We start from the raw sequence: 14,196 nt of genomic DNA, 5'->3' as shown, positions 1-14,196 counted from the left end.
TGTATACAGATGGCTCCAAAAATGGTGTGGGAGCCTATGTTGTGGATTCTAAAATATATACAAAGAACTTTTCTGCCACCTCACCCCAGGTGGTGGAATGCATGGTGGTTTTAGAGGTTCTTCAAAAATTTCATTGTCCTCTTAATATTGTTTCTGATTCTGCCTATGTGGTTAATGCTGTTAAATTATTAGAGACCGCTGGAATTATAAAACCTACTAGTACAGTGGCAGCTCTTTTCCAGAGGATACAGGACTGTTTACTAAATAGGAGAGCTCCATTTTTTATCACACACATAAGAGCACATTCGGGGCTCCTGGGCCCCATGAGTTTAGGTAATGATCTGGCTGATCATGCTACGCAGCTTGCTGCGGTAGCTCTTGCCTCCCCGTTACAGACCGCTAAAACCTTTCATGATAATTTTCATGTTACAGCTGAAACCCTGTGTAAACGTTTTTCTCTTACCAGAAAGGAGGCTCGTGATATTGTAACCCAATGTCACAATTGTTGCCAGTTTCTCCCTGTCAGACACACTGGCGTAAACCCCAGAGGGATTGCACCTTTGCAAATATGGCAGATGGATGTGACTCATATCACTGCCTTTGGAAAACTTCAGTATGTGCATGTGTCAATTGACACATGCTCTGGCGTTATTCATGCCACACCACTTACAGGAGAAAAAACCTCTTATGTCATTCAACATTGTCTTGAGGCATGGAGTGCTTGGGGGCAAGCCCACATCTTTAAAGACGGATAATGGGCCTGCCTATACTTCTCAAAAGTTTAAACAATTTTGTGCACAGATGCAAGTCACACACATTACAGGCCTGCCTTATAACCCCCAGGGGCAAGGTATTGTAGAGCGAGCACATCGCACACTCAAATCTTATCTACTTAAACAAAAAGGGGGAATATTGAAGGAATTACCCCCGACACCAAGAGTAGCCATTGCCATGGCTCTGTTCACTATAAATTTTTTAAATCTGGATGATAATGGCCAGAATGCTGCAACACGACATAGTTCGGATCCGCAGCGGCCCAAGGATTTGGTTATATGGAAAGATGTGTTTTCTAATGAATGGAAAGGCCCGGATCCCATCCTATTGAGATCCAGGGGAACTGTTTGTGTGTTCCCGCAGGACCAGGAAAATCCATTCTGGGTGCCAGAAAGACTGACCCGAACGGTGAGGGGTGACCCACAACACGCGGACTCGCCTGAAGATTTGGCTTCTGTTCCTCCTACCATTTTGCGGATGGATGACAACGGTTACGAAGGAGCAGCGATGGGGGATACTCTCAGCCTTCCTGAAGCCGACACCAGTCAGCCATAGAGTGGCAGTGTTTCCTCGTTTTTTTTTATTTTACAACCAATAAGACTCTGGGGCTCCCCTACCTTCTATTTATAAGCTTATTGGGTGGGGGTGGGAATGTTTGGAACAGCCCTATGCTGAGGATCAGTGTTTCTCCTCTGGATGGTCTGCTGACTCAAATCCCAAAGTCGTAGGGACAAAGTGTGGTTATTGCACAAGCGCTGGCTGCCCTGGAACAGGGAACCTCTACTGATGTGGTTATCTATGCTGAAGCAGTAAGGTTTATGCCAACCAGCTCCTGCACCCCTAGGACACCTCTGTCCATTGCACAGGGTGGAGTGCTTGGCTTAGCTAGCCCTGAAGGCTGTCGAGCTAAAGAGCATCGCACAGAGAATGGCCCTCTCTGAGAGATATGTCGCCCTGCATAAGGGTTTCCTGCCGTATATTCCCTTTCCCAGAAAAATGGCAGAGGGCAGGCCGGATAAGTTCCAGGTGTCATGAACCTAGGGGCAGATTCCATGCAAGCCCATTATAATGTTTCCACTTTGGGAAGTGCGACCTCTATCTCTGCCTTCTGAGGGAGTTGCCTTTCTGCAAAGAAGTAAAAAAAGGGGGAGATGTAGAGGACCGCAACCACATTCGCCATTGCAAGATGGCGCTGACATCCGGTTCCCCCGCCCGGTGAACAGGATAATGCGCATGTGTTGGTAAATTTCCAACGCTGTAGTCCCTGCCTCTCCCGAGGCGTCATCTGGGATGATGGGTAGCCGACCAATCTGAGAGTGACACGTCCAAGGCGGGGACTGTTTCCTATAAAAGGGCTGGGTTCGCCTCGCTCTGGGTCTCTGCCATGTCGGCTTATGCTTTCGCTCTCAAGATGCATTAAAAGGCTGTTCTGCAGAAGGATCCTACGTGCCCTGCGTCGTTCTTGCTGGCGAGACAGTAGCGCGGGACAATGAAGCTCCTGCCTGAGACTGACACTGGTTAGAATCCTTCCATGACTTACGTCCTTACCTTCATGGTAAGTCATGGTGTTACAAAAATTTGTAGAAATGAGTTAGATCAGGATGTGAGAGTTGGCCAAGAAGAGGCTAGATATAATGGCCATGCAGTAATTTAATTAATACAATTTCTGTGTTTCTGCTAGCCAGGCAGGATGAACAAAGGGCCTGTGATCCTGTTACAGATACAATTTCATTAAATTGTTTAGGTTGTAGGTCTGGTTAGTTTTGATGTATAATGTTTTTATTTATTTTTTATTAATTACATTTTTCTTGCTATTGTCTTTTTTCCTTTCTTTTTATTGTTTTTATTGAGCTATATATTTTTCTCTGCTTCCCTTCTTCCCTCCCCACCTCTACCCTCTCCCATGATCTCCACACTCCCAATTTTCTCAGGAGATCTTGTCTTTTTCTACTTCCCATGTAGATTAGATCTAAGTATGTCTCTTTTAGGTTACTCTCTGTTGTCAAGATTCTCTGGGGTTGTGAATGTGGGCTGTTTTTCTGCGCTTTATGTCTAAAAGCCACTTATGAGTGAGTACATATTATATTTGTCTTTCTGGGTCTGGGTTACCTCACTCAATATGAAGGTTTTTAGATCCATCCATTTGACTGCAAATTTCGGGATGCCATTTTTTTTTATGCTGTGTAGTAACTAAATTGTGTAAATGTGCCACATTTTTCTTATCTATTCTTTGGTTGAGGGGCATTTAGGCTTTTCCAGGTTCCAGCTGTGACAAATAATGCTGCTATGAACATAGTTGAGCACATATCCTTTGGATATATACCCAAAAGTGGTATTACTGGGTCTTGAGGAAGGTTGTTTCATAATTTTCTGAGATACTGCCATACTGATTTCCAAAGTGGTTGTACAAGTTTACACCCCCACCAGCAATGCAAGAGTGTTCCTTTTCCCCACAACCTCTCCAGCATAAGTTGTCATCAGTGTTTTTGATCTTGGTCATTCTTACAGGTATAAGATGGAATCTCAGAGATGTTTTGATTTGCATTTCTCTGATGACTAAGGATGTTGAACATTTCCTTAAGTGTCTTTCAGTCATTTTAGATTCCTCTGTTGAGAGTTCTCTGTTTAGGTCTGTACTCCATTTTTTTTATTGGATTATTTGTTCTTTTGATGACCAATTTCTTGAGTTCTTTGTGTAGTTTGGAGATCAACTCTCTGTCTGATGTGGGGTTGGTGAAAATCTTTTCCCACTCTGTAGGCTGCCGTTTTGTCTTGTTGACCATGTCCTTTGCTTTACAGAAGCTCTTCAGTTTCAGGAGGTCCCAATTATTAACTGTTTCTCTCAGTGTCTGTGCTACTGAGGTTATATTTAGGAAGTGGTCTCCTGTGCCAATGCGTTGTACATCCCACTTACTCTTCTATGAGGTTCAGTGTGGTTGGCTTTATGTTGAGGTCTTTGATCCATATGGACTCAAGTTTTGTGCATGGTGATAGATATAGATCTAGTTTCGTTCCTCCCCCCCTTTTTTTAAAGATTTATTTATTTATTTATTATGTACAGAGTGTTCAGCCTCCATGTATGCCTGCAGGCCAGAAGAGGGCACCAGATCTCATTACAGATGGTTGTGAGCCACCATGTGGTTGCTGGGGATTGAACTCAGGACCTCCGAAGAGCAATCAGTGCTCTTAACCTCTGAGCCGTCTCTCCAGCCCTAGTTTCATTCTTCTACGTGTTGATATCCAGTTATGCCAGCACCATTTGTTAAATATGCTTTCTTCAGAATTCTACAAGGTTTTCAAAGAAGAACAAATACCAATACTCATCAAATTGTTCCACACAGTAGAAACAGAAGGAACATTGCAAATTGTTTTACGAGGCTGCAATTACCCCCATATCTAAACCACACAAAGACATTACTAAGAAAGAGAAATATAGACCAATATCACTTATGTAAAAAGACTCAATAAAATACTGGCAAAACAAATTCAAGAACCCATCAGAAAAATCATCCACCATGATCAAGTCAGCTCCATCCCAGAGATGCAGGGATGGTTAAACATATAGAAATCTGTCAATGTAATCCACTATAAAAAAAAAAACAAAAAAATATATGATCATCTCATTAGATGCTGAAAAAGCCTTCAACAAAATACAACATCCCTTCATGATAAAGGTCTTGGAGAGAGCAGGGATACAAGGAACATACTTAAACATAATAAAGGCAATATACAGCAAGCCAACAGCCAACATCAAAATAAATGGAGATAAACTCAAAGTGATTCCACCGAAATCAGGAACAAGACAAGGTTGTCCACTCTCTCCATATCTATTCAATATAGAAATTGAAGTTCTAACTAGAGCAATAAGACAACAAAAGGGGATATAAATTAGAAAAGAAGAAGTCAAACTCTCACTATTTCTGATGATATGATAGTTTCCATAAGCGACCCAAAACTTTCTATCAAGGAACTTCGACAACTCATAAACACCTTCAATAATGTAGCAGGATAGAAGATTAGCTAAACAACAACAATATCAGTAGCCTTCCTTTATACATATGATAAATGGGCTGAGAAAGAAATCAGAGAAACATCACCGTTCACAATAGCCACAAATAACATAAAATATCTTGGTGTAACTCTAACTAAATAAGTGGAAAACCTAGATGACAAGAACTTTAAAATCCTTGAAGAACGAAATTGAAGGAGACGCCAGAAATGGAAAGATCTTCCATGCTCTTGGGGAGGTAGAATTAACATAGTAAAAAATAGCAATCTTACCAAAAAGAAACTGATTCAATGCAATGCCCAGCAAAATTCTTCACAGACTCGAAAGAATAGTACTCAACTTCATGCAGAAAAACAAAAAACGGAGGATAGCCAAAACAATTTTGTACAATAAAAGAAATTCTGGAGGCATCACAAACCCTGACTTCAAACTCTACTACAGAGCTGCAGTCCGGAAAACAGCCTGGTATTGGCATAAAAACAGACAGGAGGACCAATAAAACTGAATCAAAGACCCAGACATCAATCCGCACACCCACGAACACCTGATTTTTGACAAAAAAGCAAAAAATATAAAATAAAGCTTATTTTTAAAAGAGCATTGTTTGCAGGTACAAATCCCTCAGCATTGCTGGGAGAGTTCATATAATCCTCTGATACCTATACCTTTGTTTACTATCCGCCCCCTTGGGGTGTAAGAGAGAAAGATTTGCTTCTAACAATATTGCCAGACAAGCATGATGGAATTCACTGCACACCTGTGCAACTACGTCAACTATGACAAAAGTGAGCAGAATTTTCAGAGGCGAGGAGATGGAGGGGTAACTGTCTTTTTTTTTTAATTTTAATTTATTTTTTAGATTTATTTATTTAGTATGTATACAGTATTCTGTCTGCCTGCGGGCCAGAAGAGGGCACCAGATCTCATGACAGATGGTTGTGAGCCACCATGCGGTTGCTGGGAATTGAATTCAGTACCTTTGGAAGAACAGGCAATGTTCTTAACGGCTGAGTCATTTCTACAGCCCCAGGGGCAACTGTCTTTAGTCTGTGACTTGAACTACCTCACAGAAATCAATTCTGTCAGAGCTGCACGGAACCTTAGATACAGATTCTTCCCCCAGGGTCTACCTCCAGATAAGCCACCTAGTCCGTACCTGCAGTTCAGACCCATGAGATTTTAAACAGAGACCCAGAGGAGCCTCTTCTAGATTTCTGACACGAAACCTTGCATGCTAAAGATACATTGTGTTGTAAGCGGCGATAGTGGTTTGCGGTATACCAACCAGTAACAAGTGCTCAAGGAACTAGGAACCTGGTATCCAGGCCACCCAGCCCGAGCCTCACCTGCACCTCCATGCTCTCTGGCTCCTCCAGCAGATGTAGCAGTTTCTGTTTCTCTTGAGACAGCTGTTCCACGAGACCCTCCTGGGCAGCCAAGCTCTGCCTCAGCTCTTCAATTCTCCTGGGCCAAAGAAACGAAAGGAATCTCTTTGTGTAATCATTCGACCACTACTTATTCACTCGTTTCTACTTAGGCTCCTGCCGCAAACTAGGGACCTTTCTTACTGGATGCCACAGAAGAGTCAACTTTAAGAAATCTGGTCCAGAGGGACATGATATCTCAGATAGGGCGAAAAGCCCACTATCAGTACTTAAAGGGGGAGCGACATAGCTACAGTGTGTTCTCCTGGGGAACACGGAAAAGGCAGCCAAAGAAAAAAGACCACCAAAGACACCCACCTGTCCCGCTGTGCCAGGGCTTCGGAGTATTGGTCAGGCTTCACCCGGTCTCCCGGTGCATCTTCCCTGTCCTTGGCTGCATCCTTCAGCTTCTCGGAGAGCTCCAGGTTACACCCCTTCTCCACCTCCACCAGGGCTGCCATCCGTGCGGCTTCATTCTTCGCTAGTCTGGATTCCTGCGAAAAGAAGGGAAATTGAGCGGTGGTCTACTCCCATCTAGGTCCGGAGTGCTAAGATACAGGGGCTCTGATGGGTGAGAGGAGAAAAGGAGATCAGAGGGGCCAGAAGATAGGGTGACCCGGAAGAGGCTCTGGGGGACCACTTGCCCTGGTCGCTGTAGACCTGTGGGCACTCCTCACCTCCTGTAGCAGCTGGATCTTGTTTTCTAGGAGCTCGTAAACATGTTCTGTCTCCTGCTGCCGTTCCTCAACCTGGCGCCGGAGCTCTGCTTCATTCTGGCTGTTGAGATCCTCCACATCAGCCCTAAGACCACATACATAGCATTTGCTAATTAGAGCAGACACCGGGCTTCATGAGCAGCCTCAAACTGCTCCAGTCATGCGCTCACACGGGGAGGGGAAAGAGGATCTGGGCTGTGGCGCTGTTCCCAGGACCCACTGTCCAGCCTTTGCATCTGACCTTTTAGGACCTCTAGCTTTGTTCTTCCTTGTTAAGCAGGGTAGGTCTGCTGCCCTGAGATTGCCATGACTGCAATAGCTTCGGAAGAAGCTCATGGCAGAGGCAAGGAGTCAGCAGCTAGGATCGCAGTCACGGACTTTCCCATTTAAAGGACTCTCCTAGAGGGATTTGCTAGCAGCCTGCATCCCTGCTGTTTGGGTTTTAAATACTCATCCCATTTAGGTTGCTAGGATATGATATTCTTTTGGGCAGCCACAGAAACACCCTCCTTTCCAATCAGGAATGGATGGAGGGCCTTTCCTGAATCTGGGACACCTCTACAGAGTTCTGTCGAGTGTTCCAGGTCCCAGGCAGAGAGCAGATATTTAATCTGGGTACACTCTGGTTCTGGCTGCATGTGGCTGCTCTGATATCCCTAGGAATGGTTGTCCAGGCACCAGCATGAAAGGGGTAAGGTATCACCGGTTTATTTATAGGGAACGACAGCTGTCCTTGGCTATTTGAGGATTAGAAATCTGGGGGCCCAGATCAGGTGCTGAGGTATCTTAATTCCGGTTCGGTTTTGTTTGTGTTTTAAACCATTTTTGGGAACCATGAACCATCTTCTTGTTCTCAGAGTGTAGAACTGCATTAAATCATAGGCTTATCAACCACCAAGTCTAGTGTGCTTTAATATTTAGACCAGAAGGCTGTTTCCATGGAGATAAATTGGTTGTTCCCAGAGATTGCAGAATTCCTTGGATTTTAGTGGGTGCTAATCAGCACAATTCCAGAAGCTAGACCCATCTTTTGGTGTTGGCATTATGTAGCCTTTGTGAAGTAGGAAGAGACAAAAGTCAAAGAAATAACCTAAGCATCCAACAGTGGCGACTGTAGGGAATCAGCTTCTCCTTTAGCCCCGCAACCCTTGAGGAAGTCACCTGATTGTCCAGGACTAGGAGCTTTAGAGAATGGGGGACATTTTCATCACCGGAGATAAATTCAACTCCCTATATCCCTATTCTTCATATTTTAGAAAAGTTGTCACCCTTATCAAAGTAGATATAAAAATGATATAACAATTTTTAAATGTTACAGAACTCTTAAAATGTTTTGCTACATTGTTTTCTAGAGTGTACAAAAGCAGGCAAGTTTTCTTAACACATACCACCAAAGATTCCACCCTAATAAGAAAATCCTTTTATTTATTTCTTTGTTATTTAGTAATGCCAACATCTTACATATACCTGAAGATGACTTTCAGAATTCTGATCTAACTAGCTATCTTAAAACCCAAGCCATGCTATAGATACAAAGGGGTTATCAGATCACATTGAACATATTTGGATCACAGAATATATTACACCACCAATCACTTAAACCTGGTTTTTAACAATGACAGAAACCACAAATTACAAAATTAACCTTCTTTTCATTTATTGAGACAATGTTTCATTGCATAGTCTGCCTCAGCAAGACTTTGCTACATAGTCTGGTTGGCCTTAAACTCCTGATCCTCCTGTCTCAGCCTCCCGAGTACTAGGCTGGCAGGCATGAACCATGGCAAATGGCTAGAGTAACTAACCATCCTGACAAAAGTATATAAAAGGGGGGAAAATAGTTTCCTTCCCACTAGAAGAAAACTCCCTTTACTCCCTTAAAGAAAGTGGTTTTCAAGAGTTTGTTTGCAACCCTCCAGGTTTGTTTGTTTGTTTTCTATGCATAATAAAGCAAATATATGGCCATATTGGTTTCAGTTGTCTATGTAATATACTTGCCCTTTGAAGAGTGAATTTCAACTGAGGCATTTTCTCCATTGAATCAGCCTGTGGGCGTGTCTATAGGGGCATTTTCCTTTTTTCTTTCTTTCTTTTTTGTTTTTATGAGACAGGGTTTCACTGTAGTTTTGGAGCCTGTCCTGGAACTAGCTCTTGTAGACTGGCCTCGAACTGACAGAGATTCGCCTGCCTCTGCCTCCTGAGTGCTGGGATTAAAGGCATGCACCACCACCGCCCTGCAGGGCATTTTCTTAATTGCTAGTTGATGTAGGAGGTGGGCGGTATTATTCCTGGGCCAGTGGTCCTGGGTTGTAAAAGGAATTTAGCTAATCAAGTCAGTAAGCAGCATTCTTCCACAGCCTCTTCAGCTCCTGCCTTGAATTCCCGTCTGACTTCCTCTAGTAATAACTGTTGCCTGACAAAGTACATTCTTTCCAATCCAAATTAGCTTTGGTCAATGACTTATCACAGCAACAGGGCACCAAACTAGGACACCCGTTTACCCCACGAGACTTGTGAACAGCGCTCAGCGCTCCTCCTCTTTACTTACCCAAGCAAGGGCTTTCTGCCAGAACAGACAGAGGGCATGCTTTTTAACAGCTGTGTAATAGGCCACAGGACAGATGGACTGTTCAGCCATTGGCCAACTAGTGGGTGTTGGCTTCAAGTTTTCTGCCTTTGCAAAGAATGATCCTTTCATGGGTGCCTTTATTTATGAGGAATAGAGTTCCTCTAGGGATTATCTGAGTCTTTTTACCTTGAAAATTAATAAACCATACCAAAATCAATGTCATACTGCCCATGTCCACCAGAAGAACATGAGAATGATGCTTTTTCCTGGACATTATGCCAGCTCTTGCTTTTGTTTCTGTGTTTTAGACTGACTGACCATTTCTGACAAATATTCTTTGCAAACACTCAGCGCTCGCTGCCTCCTGACTAGTCCTTTCCTCTCTAGCAGGAAATTTGCAGTCTCAGCTCTGCGAGACTCACCCATTCACGGCAAGGTGCAGCCGACTAAGAAACAGATGCATCCAAGGAAATATGAAATTCACGGCTTCACATCCCAATAAGACCTGCATTCCAATGTGAAGGTTCAGGACTTTGCACCTGAATCCATTCCTCTCTGGTAAGTGAGCCGGAGCTCGGGGCAGGACAGAGCTGGGGCAGGATGGAGCTGGGGCAGGATGGAGCTGGGGCAGGATGGAGCTCCTATGCACACGCTGCTCGGCACAGAGTTTGACCTGCAACTCACCGTGTCTTCTCCAGGTGCTGCTTCCTGTCCCGGAGTTCTCGTTTCAGGCTCTCCACCTCAATCTTCAGCTCAATATTCTGCAAAGCACACAGACATTAACCGTCATTAGCCTATTTGACTTCAGCTCTGGTCCACGCAGCCTCGCAGTCCTTTGCAGACCCTCGGCATACGTGGACATCCAGATGGATCTGTAAACAAGTTCTTCAGTTCCGAGATTCCCTGTTGCTGCTCTTCCTGCCTGTCAGTCACTGCCTCTGGATGACCAATGATGCCCTAGACCATCAGCTATCTAAAAACGTTAGAGGAAAGATACATAGCAAAACAAACATTTCCTGCCACTATAGGCGACAATATGCTTTAAAATGTGAAGGGGGTTAGTTATGTGTGTTCCTGTGGGTGGGTGCATGGGCATGTGCAGGTATACAACAGAGGTCAGAGGGCACCAAGAGTCATTCCTCAGGAGCTATCTACCTCCTTTGAGGTAAGGCTTCTCACTACTTTGGAACTCTTCTAGGTTAGGCTAAACTGTCTGGCCAGTGGGCTCCAGAAATCCACCTGTCTCAGTCTCTCCGATTACCGGTGTCACCTACCACACCGGCTTTCCCCTGGGATTATCTGTGTAAACCACCACACCGACTTTCCCCTGGGATTACCTGTATAAACCACCACACCGCCTTTTCTATTTTATTTAATTTTTTTGGAGTAGGTGCTGGTAATCAAACTCAGGTCATCATGTCTACATGACAAGTATTATCCCGACTAAACTGTCTCCCAGCCCTGGGTTTAATTATTTAAGGAAAAAAATTGTGTGTGTTTTAAAAACAGTATCATAAATTTTATTATGCAATTGTATTGTTATAAATTTAGTGGTCTTCGGTGGTGGATCTATGTCGGGAACGATTCTTATTGGGGTAAGGCAGCAACAAGTAAGATTTTGGCAAGCAGAAGAAGGGAATAGAGGAATGCCTGTAAAGTAGGGACAAAGATTTAGTTATGTTTGCATGGTGTGTCCCCTGCAGATTAAACAGCCTGCTGTATATGAGGAATGGGAAATCAATAGACAACACTAGCGAAGCCAGGAGGGGGCTCGGTGGCTAACAATACTTCTGTAGAAGCATGAGGACCTAAGAACATATCCTCAGCACCCGTGTAAAATAACTGGTGAGGTCATGTGTGTGTCTGTGACTCTAGCATGGAGAAACAGAGGTGAAGGGGTGAGAAGGAAGACGAGGAGTGGAGATGTCAGAATCCGGGACTTGCAGCTGCCAATCAAGCCAGATCCAGGTTCCGTGAGAGATCCTGCTCCAGGAAATAAAACAGAGTGACAGAGCAAACCTCAGACTGGCTTCCTCCTGGGCCATGTTCTCCCACACATATATGCATTCCTTTACATATGTCACACATATACACATGTGAAATACACAAAGGGACGAAGAAGGGATGCAGCAGATTTGTGAAAGCCGTGTGAAGAAAACTGGAGGGGAGCCAGTGGCAATCAGAGACTCACCAGTCATGTCGGAAGATACACCCAGAAAGTCTCACAGCATGAACGCCTAAACGTGAGCTGAACAAGGGCAACAACAATAGGCTCGCTAAGGCGGATGGAGGAAAGACCACAGCCTCAGCCCTACACAAAGAACTACAGGCAACCAAGGAATGCAGAGAGCAGGAGAAAGTCTTCCCTGGGAAAGAGCACACCAACACCAACTGGTTCCTCAATACCAAATGGTCAGTCCTAGAAACATACAAATAACATTATACAGACCGAGTAGGTTGTAGTTATGTATTTAGGAATATATATATATATATATATTTGTGTGTTTGTTTACATACACATAAGCATGTAACAGCAATTTATAAAAAAAAAAAAAGAGGCCATGCATTTGAAAGAGAGCAAGTAAGGGTAGATGGGAGGATTTGAGGGGAGGAAAGAGAAAGGGTAAACAGTGTCGTTGTATTATAATCTCAAAGACAAAATAATTTTTAAAAATTCAATGAGTACAAGGGGAAACAAGAGTGAAGAGGCCACTGGCCAAAGACCAGCAAAGCAGCCGAAGTACAGGGAAGGTACACACACCAGGGGTGCCAGAGCAGTGCGACAGATTTTATTCTGATACCTGCGTACCAGCCACCAACTTCTTGGTGTCAAAGGCAACACAAAGACATCATATGATACTTATTAAAGATTTCAGAACTCATGCCTCATAAAAGATGGGTGAGACGGGAATACTAGCTGGGAACAGTGGAAGCCTGGTTTAAATATTTGGGCTAGTAAGCATTTTCTAGCAGGCAAGAAGTTGGGCTCACAGTGTTTTAGGTCCTGTTTGCTAGTGAATGTCTAGCTGACATGTTGGCAGGAATGACAGGGGACAGTCTGTGCTTTGGGCTTGAGGAACAGCATAGGTCGATGTCAGATGAGATTAGAATACCACAATTTCTTCAAGGCTTGCAGTACAGAATTTAAGAAGAAAATGATAGTTTGGTCTTTCCAAGTTGAAGTTATCACATCATGAACACTACATGAAGTGTAACACTAGGGTTCCATGACTCACAATTAAAGCTGTAGACTGTCCAGTTCAAATTGGATTTCAAATAAGTAATAAATCGTTTTTAAATCATAAGCATCTTCCTTGCAAGATGTAGGTAAGTTATAGTAAAGCATTGCCACTGCTCGGATATTCAAATTAAACTGAACAGTTTGTATTTGTTCTTATTAAAAAACAATAGGCGATTCTAGTCCTGTAACAAGATCAAGCACTGGCAAAGAGTATTTCAATTTATTTTTATGAGGAAAAGGCTCAATAGTTTCATATCAAGCCCATGTGGCATTCTAAGGACTATCTGTGCCAAGGATTTACGATGGTGTATGTGTGTGCATGTTAGTGGTGTGTGTATGGTGTGCGCATACAGGTACATGTGTATGAACGGGGAGGTCCAAGGCTGATGTCAGGTATCTTTTGTTGCTCTTCATCTTTGTATTTTGAGACAGGGTCTCTCTCTCTGAGCCTAACTCACCAGCTAGGCTAGGCTGACTGGTCAGTATCTCTGTCTCCCCCGAAGCTGGGGTTAGAAGCCTGTCCCCACTGAGTTCAGTTTTACATGAGTGTCGGAGATCGGAACTTAGGTCCTTGTGGTTGGGCAGCAAACACTTTTCATCTGAGCCATGTTCCCAGCCTCCCAGAACGATGCTTTAACATATATACCATAATTATGATATTTATAATTGTCACCAACAACAACTGCAACATTACCGTCAGGGGACAGTGACGGTCTGTTTTCTCTGACATCATAGTATTTCACATGGATTTGGCCCTCCGAACGTGGTGCTGAGAAAGAGGACTCCTAAGATGACTATTGTTCCTGCTACTAGCAGACTCAGTTGTTGAACTCGGTAAACTTTGTTAATGTTTCCCTGCTCAGAAAGTGATGAAGATTGGGTAAAATGTGTGGAAGTCTTCTCAAAATTTTTCTTTTATTATTATTGTTGGTTGTATCTGACGTGTGTATGCATGTCTTGACACACATGGAGGTTAGAGGATGGTTTAATGGAGCTGTTTCTTCTCGTTCTACCTTTGCATGGATTCCGGGGATGAATTCTGGGTCCTCGTGCTTCTATGGCAGGGGCCTTTACCTGCTCAGCCATTTTGCTAATCTGATTTTAACTTTAACATAAAAGCAAATTTAATCTATGTTTTTGAAGTATTGGCAATGATGGTTTTTGGTTGGTTTGTTTTGGGGGACAGGGTTTCTCTGTGTAGCTCTGGTTGTCCTGGAACTCACACTGTAGGGTCAGGTTGGGCTGTAACTCAGAGATCCACCTGCCTCTGCCTCCCAAGTTCTGGGAGACTAAAGGTGTCCACCACCCAGCTGGCAATGATGGCCTTTATTCCCAGCTAACTTAACTAAATTGGGTAAGTCTCGACATCTGCTGAGCCATCTCAGATAGATTAAGCTGAGTAAATAAACAAAATCTCACAGCTGGAAAGCCAATGGAAATTCCTGGGATGCATAGATAACCTG

At 43.6% G+C, this 14,196-nt stretch overlaps 1 protein-coding gene across 11 annotated transcripts in view; it reads right to left on the bottom strand.

Moving 5' to 3' along the window:
- The window catches only part of LOC125408772 (myomegalin-like), a 211,805-nt gene that overhangs the window by 98,914 nt on the left and 98,695 nt on the right, over positions 1-14,196 (bottom strand). For all 11 annotated transcript variants that reach the window (XM_048447403.3, XM_048447446.3, XM_048447367.3 and 8 more), the window contains 4 exons: positions 10,177-10,253; positions 6,885-7,008; positions 6,526-6,701; positions 6,130-6,247 (listed from right to left, as the gene is read on the bottom strand). In XM_048447403.3, the coding sequence (XP_048303360.3) occupies positions 6,130-6,247; positions 6,526-6,701; positions 6,885-7,008; positions 10,177-10,253 (495 nt within the window). The remainder of the gene's footprint in view (positions 1-6,129; positions 6,248-6,525; positions 6,702-6,884; positions 7,009-10,176; positions 10,254-14,196) is intronic.

The sequence above is a fragment of the Myodes glareolus genome, chromosome 17 (assembly GCF_982192425.1).
Source record: "Myodes glareolus chromosome 17, mMyoGla1.1, whole genome shotgun sequence".
Classification (NCBI taxonomy): Eukaryota; Metazoa; Chordata; class Mammalia; order Rodentia; family Cricetidae; genus Myodes; species Myodes glareolus.
This window is presented reverse-complemented; position numbering and strand designations above follow the sequence as displayed.